Source organism: Pocillopora verrucosa, chromosome 12 (genome assembly GCF_036669915.1).
Source record: "Pocillopora verrucosa isolate sample1 chromosome 12, ASM3666991v2, whole genome shotgun sequence".
NCBI lineage: Eukaryota > Metazoa > Cnidaria > Anthozoa > Scleractinia > Pocilloporidae > Pocillopora > Pocillopora verrucosa.
The window spans coordinates 12,610,839-12,618,001 of NC_089323.1; the positions used below are offsets into that span (position 1 = coordinate 12,610,839).

Consider the following 7,163-nt stretch of genomic DNA (forward strand, 5'->3'; position numbering starts at 1 on the left):
ATCTTTAAGACACGGTAAAAGTTATTTCGGGTACATTCGGTGCTGATAAAAATGATTGAAACCCTGACCTTCATTCATGGTGGGCTTTATGATGGACTTAAAAGAAGTTCAAAACAAAATACCAGAAATTCTTTCCTTAGTAGAAAAAGTTACAAGCGCTAACAAAATATATTTCTCCTGTATATTAATTGGAGACCAGGAAAGTATATATTTGTGAAAAACAGAAAAGTATAAATCACTGCGGTAATACTTTTAAAGTATAGATTGCGAAAAAAACAAACAAAAAAAGAAAAATTCAAGATGTATTTTACGGTGGGCACCTCAGAGCCTCTGAATACACAACAGATGGTGTTTTCGTAACTTAACTACCGCTCTCCCCGTTAACACGGACATCCAAACGAACTGGACTGAATCACTCCAGTCCAGGACGACTTTGTTACTTCGTGAAAGATGCTTGAGAATGTTTCATTTCTCAAATTTTTTTAAAAAATTAGCCGTCTCATCAATATTTAGGACAGTGTCCAGACAATTATGGGTAAACTGAGAAGGTATGCTCTGTGTTCTGTTAATCCAATTTTGAGCCCTTCAAATTTTAAGTACATCGCCAAAAATTCCGTAAGAGGTTAGTGATGACATTTCCGTTTACGAATATCTATTCTAGTTTGGGACATAATTATTTTTGCCGGTCATTTTACACGTAGTATCTAATAGGAGCTCCTCCGATCAATATGCTGCAACGATCATCGAAATATGATAAACTAATACTTGAGCGGTTACGTCATGCTCAGAAAAGAGGACTCCAACACCTTTACATGTTTTTCAGATCAGCGAAAAAAAGCTTCACTGCAAATATCAAAATGAGAAACCATTGTAAGCTTGAAAATCCTTGAGTAAAGTAGGAGGTTTAGTGGGTAACCATGGCAATCCACTTAACAAGTGTTTTATACTAGTAATAACCACAGGTTAGGAAGTGGGTGCGAGGGCTATGCATGATTTGCATGCGTTTGTAACAGCTCTCGATCGCTCTACAGTTCAAGTCTTCAGTGGATCAACGCCAAGGTCAATGGACGCACAGCTCTCGATCGCTCTACAGTTCAAGTCTTCAATGGATCAACGCCAAGGAGGAACACAGATCTCTCGCAATGGCCGGAAGATTTCGATAGCCGACAACAACAGACACGAACAGGAAACGTTCCGATCACAAGTTCACACGCTCGATTTTGATTGGACGGCGCGCCAGCTATGCATGAGCTGCACGTGATTCTTCGACGAAATAGACGTCGTCCAAGTGATAAAATTGTGTTGTGTGCATTCCAATTTATGGACCGCCACTTCTGCATGAACTGCACGTGATTCTTGACATTCTTAGCTTCAAGAGGGCGAAATTTACATATTATTTGAGCCCTTCAACTACATTAAAGATCATTGACTATGGAACGTGAAACAGCTATGCTTTAGTGAGAATTGTCTTCTGCTTGGTGTTGGTTTCTAGTGGTCAGAGCGCCTGTGCTCAAATTACTGCTGCTTCGTGTTTGTCTCGCGTGGTCAAAGCGCCTATGCTCAAATTACGTCCTTTCATTTCATTGGTTCTTAGTGTCCCTAGGGACAAATATGGAAGGACGACTTTTTTTGCTAAATTCGAGTCACTGCAAGGCTATATAACTGCCGCGCATGCGTTTGTAACCAATGTTGAGATTAGGATTGCGGGCTCCGCTGGTCGCCCGCAATAAATACATTAATAACGTTCCCTAAAAATTTTTATTTCTTCTTTTGAATAATCTTGCATTAAAATAAAAAGCTTAAAAATCATCAGAAATGGAAAATACGGTAGATATAGCGTTCTATTGTAACCGAAAGAAAAAAAAAACTCTAGAAATAATTAAAAAAAGAATCATACATAAATTCATTGTAATTGAATTATTCTGAATTAATTTTGGTGTAATGAAAAGAATAACATCCAAATTTGAATCTAAAACAAATCTTGAAAGTCTGTAAATAATGAAATATTTCTCATACCAGCTGGCTAAGACGTATTTACTTTACAAAAGAAATGTTGTTGAGTCCATGATGCCGTCATTGATCTGATGTACAGATTTTAAAAAAATATGAATCTCTGGAATTAAAGAGATTGAAAAAAGCAATCGATTTTTCCTTTTCGCACTAAATTCCCATTTTTTTTTTTCAAAAAGCATCAAATGGGCAGTGCACATCACATAGTTGCAGACGTAAGATATCAAAAAAAGTCCACTGGTCTAATTTTCATTCCAGTTGAAGAAGGAGCGCTGCCCTTGGCACTGGTAGGAACTAATTTTGCCCACTGGATATCGGCCCAGGTTTCATTTCCACAACGCCGATAAATACCGTTGAGATTTGACCAAACAGCACAATCACTATTGTTGCCATACCACCAGCCTCCGCCTCTATTTTGAGCACAATTGGCAGGATCTCTATCCCAGGTACCAAAAACGAGATCTCTGTGAGGACCGAGTGAATCATAAGAAACAGTCGCATCTGTTCCAAAACAGCAAAAAAAAAAAAAAAAAAAAAAAGGAATTCCCACTATATTAGGATCAAGATAACGCCTGTGAAGCCTCAGGCTTGATTTTTGTCATAAAAAATAAACAATCAAACAGATGTAAACTCGGTTTAGACAATAGCCCTATACCGTTTCGATGAAATAAATTTATCTTAGCATAAGGTATCATAAACAATAATTTTAATCACTTACGGAAGGACAATTGATTCACTTTTATCGATCAAGGTAGGGAAAATATCAAACTTTTTGGATAGATTGCAGTCGGGTAAATGAGTAGAATTAACAGCAAACATAGCCAAACGGCAATAGGTAGGAATAAACCATTTTTTTGCAGGTTACGTGGGAGCCCCTAGATGATGAGATGGAAAAACTATGTTAAGACCAACGATGGGTGATAAAAAGGTTGACTAACTTGTAATATTGCCAATGTACAACCGGTATTTAGATGTCTCGGTCCCAATCCCAAACCAGCCATACTCAGCGTGAATAGTTTTGTCAGTGGTTACTCCGAGATCTACTCGAAGCATGTTGTTTGTCTTGTTTCGTGTCAGGCGGTTTATCTTGTTCAGTCCGAGCCAAAATTCACCGACCAAGTTACCGAAACCATCTTCGTAGTCATCCCAGGTGCGGTTAAAATCAACAGAGCCATCCATCCTCTTCTGGATCACTGTCCATCCTCCACCGGCTGTAGTTTGGTCACAATATACATTGAAGGCGCCTGAACCATCTGGGTCGATCGGGTAAACACCGCTGATCCTTCGGCCGGATTTGTACAGCTCGGCACAGTTTTTTGCTTCCGTTAAAAAAAAAAAAAAATGTAATACGTGTAAACATAATTTTAAAAATTGTGTCCCAACATCTCCTCTATTCGACCTTTGTTGTGCTTGCTAAAAATAGTCTACCGCCCATACAAAGTTCCAAACACGAAAGAAAACTTATAAATAATACGCTCTTTGCTTCTTAATATCCTGCTACACCGCAGCTTGAACAGAAGATTGCATAACATAAGAGTTCCGCTGCGAAATGATTGCTTTCTAGAACCGCAAGATTGACCTCTTAAACATAAATTGACATCGCCATCCTGCACAATAAGAATCCTGTGATGAAATGTGCCATGCTGCACAATGTAATAACAAAGAAAAGATGGAATTATCTGAATACAAGTGAGCGAAGAATATCTTGCTTACATTTCATTGGTGTTCTGTTCTCTGTGAGAATGTTAATCTCAAATCGAACTTGAGCGAGTTCCTTCATTATTTCTTCCAAGCAGACGACAGTGCTCTTTTGGCAATCTATTGGGGCTGCAAGCGTCGATAGAAGAATTTGAAAAGTAACAGAAACAGCCAGAAACAGCCAAGCCGAACCTGGAGGAAAGAAGTCATTATGCGGTGTGAAGTCATTCCAGCTATATAAGTGAAGCTATAAAAAGAATGCCGAGTTATAGAATGAAAAGAGCAACAGACAAACAATTTAAGAAACTATGGGTGGGAAATCAGGATTTCAGGTTTAGCAATATAGAACTAAGAGGCTGAGAAATCTGTCCTCAGTCGTTTTCATGAATAAATCGAACACCAGATATCACAGGTTTCCCTCCTTTGCTTTACTTAAAAAAAGTGACTACAAACTTTAAATCTTGTAAACATTGTTTACTTTGAAATCTATCTATCAGTCATTTCACTTCATGATATGACATGGTATGACGAGAAAAACCTGGAAGCATGCATGAGCTCGGTCGTTCGATTTGTTATCACTCGCGTGATTACGGACCGAATTGGACCCCACTAAGTCCAATTACCATTACAAACTTACAAACTCAAGGTGGACACAGATTGCAATACGAAAAACCGGATTTTTGCTAAAGCCTACATCGGTTTTTTTCAGATTAGAATATTCCTTTTACTTCACATGCTTTTTATTCTCTTCAACATAAATTCTGATTCAAGCTGTCAAACGATTCCAACTGGAAGCACGCTAATTCAGAGTCATTTCTTCGCCGTGATGCTACTAAGAACAATTGATAAAGGCAAAACGGATTGAGTAGTTTAACTGCAAGTCATGCCTGGGTCAAATGACTGGCGTTGACAGCTCCGGATGCGGTGTCTTTTTTTTTTTTTTTTCCGATTTTCACCCATACACTTGGGTGTCTTTGAAGCTTCTGCGGATTTTCCGAAATTTTTAGAAATTTATGAAACCCTGGTCGCAGAAGGAAACGCATTGTGATGACAGACAGTAATCTTTTTTTGACGGATTATTGATCGAAACTTAGCTAGTGCGACCCGGGCCTAAGTTGTTACTGGCAGCTGACTTTTACTTCCAAAACTTCATTTGATAATGACCATGACTGCAATGAATAAGCCAAAAAACAAGAAACCGAAATGATACCACTGCTAGCCTGTTCAAAGCCATTTCACCGGTTTCAGTCTCTGCGGGTTAAAAGACGAAGTTGACCTAATATATATCCCTCTCCGAGAGACTTACATTCACCGAACATACGTCTATATCATCACTCAAAACTTGATATCACATCATTACCAAACATTCGAAATAATTTTGTATGGCCAAACAAGCTTTCTCCTGATTTTGATCGGATTCAAATTTGAAACTGAATTTACACTACCATATAGATGTTGATAAAATAGCGCAATTTCTCCTGTTTCGAAAACTTGATAGTTTCACAGCGCGTGATGAATGAACTGCAGTATCTATATCGTCACGTGTAAAGATCAACAACTTTGAGGCCGAGATTGTCATCATAGTAGTTTTACTTTTCACGAAGGGGTTAATTTCACTGTAGAACGTGACTAAGGTTGAGTTCAACTTTCTTTTGAGAGGGAAACATTTCTTCGATGGAAACTTGTCTACTGCTTTGTAGAATAAAATAAAATTACTTGAGAATTGTTATCAAACATAGATTACAATCAATTGTTTCAAACAATGGCGCTCAAAGGTTTCCGTAGGGTCAACTAAAATGGACTCTAACCTTTCTGATTGAAGTACGTGTAACGGATTAGTTCAAGAAATATAACGACGAGAAAGAAGTGTTCACGAATAGTGGTAGGTTTGGATTTAGTATCGGTTTTTTCAATTGAGTTTGTATTGCAGAAACCCTCATTCTCCGCCAACGCGTTGTGCATTTAAGTCCTTGCTGGTAACTCAGAATTCAATCCACAGACTTTCCATGCCTCATTTGACCAGTTTTAGACACATGATGCAACGACTGAGCCCCTGCACTCTAGTTGATTCTCTTAAGAAGCGTTCTGTCGGGTGGTATTTTATTAAACTTATCGACAAAGGCTTTAGTTTGTCAGCGTGTTACGGGATGCATGAAATTTTCGCCCTGAGAAAGAGCAACCTGGACTCATTTTTTCTTCTGTAGTCAATTCCACTTAGAGACTCGTTTTTTTTTTAAATAGATCAAAGGTAATACTACTTTCATGGCCAATGGATGACCAAAGACCTTCCATTTGAGGCGCTTAACGCACTCTTTTTCGGTGAAATGGTATAAGATAATTCTTATATGTAACCGCAAAAAACAACTTCCGAACAAAAATAAATGCTCTAGGATGGTAGTATTCTTTTGAGTAAATATAGATTTAAAGTACTGAAACATTCTTTTTGAAAATCTTGGATCAGAAATGATTATATTTGTTGACATATTTTGCCATTTACTCCATCATTGATTAAGGCACAATCAAATTTAGAACTACAAAGTTATAGGGTACCACGAATGTGAAAGTTCGACTGTGTCAGATAAAGTGATTGTTCTTTTTTCTTGACCAGCATCGAAATAAATTCCGAAACGTTTGAACGCGACTTTTTTTCCATGCAACGCTATTGATAATATACACCAGGCTTTTCGAGAGTTCTTGTTGTATTGCAAGATGAGTGTTGCATATAAACCGCTTGGGCTTTTTGTTGGCAGAACTCTGATCCCCTTGAAGCAAAAAATGTTTTATGAAAAGTCGTATATTCGGATAAGTGAGAGCTGGATCTAAGCACCATAAGTTTCTAGCTTGTTATCACATACCTATTCCTTGTTGAATGCCTGTCATGATGATTCTATAGGTGATGTATGCACCACGCTGCCTAAACGTAATGTTTGAAGAGAAATTGAGAAACTTTACCGAGGATACGGTAGCAAGGTTTCATCAAGACTAACTGAGGTCTCTATCGGCCCCTGAGTTTTTAATTACCTAAGTGCATGCGCATATTTTTTATACAAAGAAATCGTGATTGGGTAAAGTACTTCTGTTATCGCTGAGACAGCTCTAATGGAATTAATTATATCGAGAAGTTTCGTCAAGAGCTTCAAATGAATGAAACGCCCTCTGTTTGAGGTAGCCTTTCAAAAGTCATCGCCAGAATGGGCTCAACGCGTTAAAATGTAATACATTTCATTCTTAAACGTAAGCAGAGCTGAGAAAACTGAGTTGGAAATGACACCACACTTCAACACAATGAAAGAAGACATGTTTTGAGAGTCAACCTTTGTATGAAGATGTGTGAGTTCATAAGAATTGTACTTGTTAATATTTCATATACCGGATTGTAAAATGGTAGACCATGATTCTTGTGAGATATTTTAGATAGTTATTGCATAATACGTCGGGGCCTAAAAATAATAGAT

The 7,163-nt window shown here is 37.9% G+C and overlaps 1 protein-coding gene across 1 annotated transcript; it reads right to left on the bottom strand.

Annotated features, from left to right (window-relative positions):
- Positions 1-1,942: 1,942 nt before the first annotated feature.
- On the bottom strand, positions 1,943-6,635 carry LOC136277402 (angiopoietin-related protein 7-like). The gene is made up of 4 exons (XM_066159432.1): positions 6,564-6,635; positions 3,724-3,900; positions 2,949-3,329; positions 1,943-2,511 (listed from the first exon to the last, which is right to left on the bottom strand). Exons 1-4 carry the CDS (start codon positions 6,586-6,588, stop codon positions 2,234-2,236), a joined length of 861 nt encoding a protein of 286 aa, XP_066015529.1. The 5' UTR covers positions 6,589-6,635; the 3' UTR covers positions 1,943-2,233.
- Between the last annotated feature and the right edge of the window lie 528 nt (positions 6,636-7,163).

Bases quoted from the DNA above. Each gene is read 5' to 3' on its own strand.
- LOC136277402 (XM_066159432.1), bottom strand. From the start codon at position 6,588: ATGACAGGCATTCAACAAGGAATAG. The intron at 3,330-3,723 runs GTAAGCAAGATA...TTTTAACGGAAG, and splicing joins GAACAGAACACCAATGAAAT to CAAAAAACTGTGCCGAGCTG. The intron at 2,512-2,948 runs GTTAGTCAACCT...GTTTTGGAACAG, and splicing joins GTACATTGGCAATATTACAA to ATGCGACTGTTTCTTATGAT.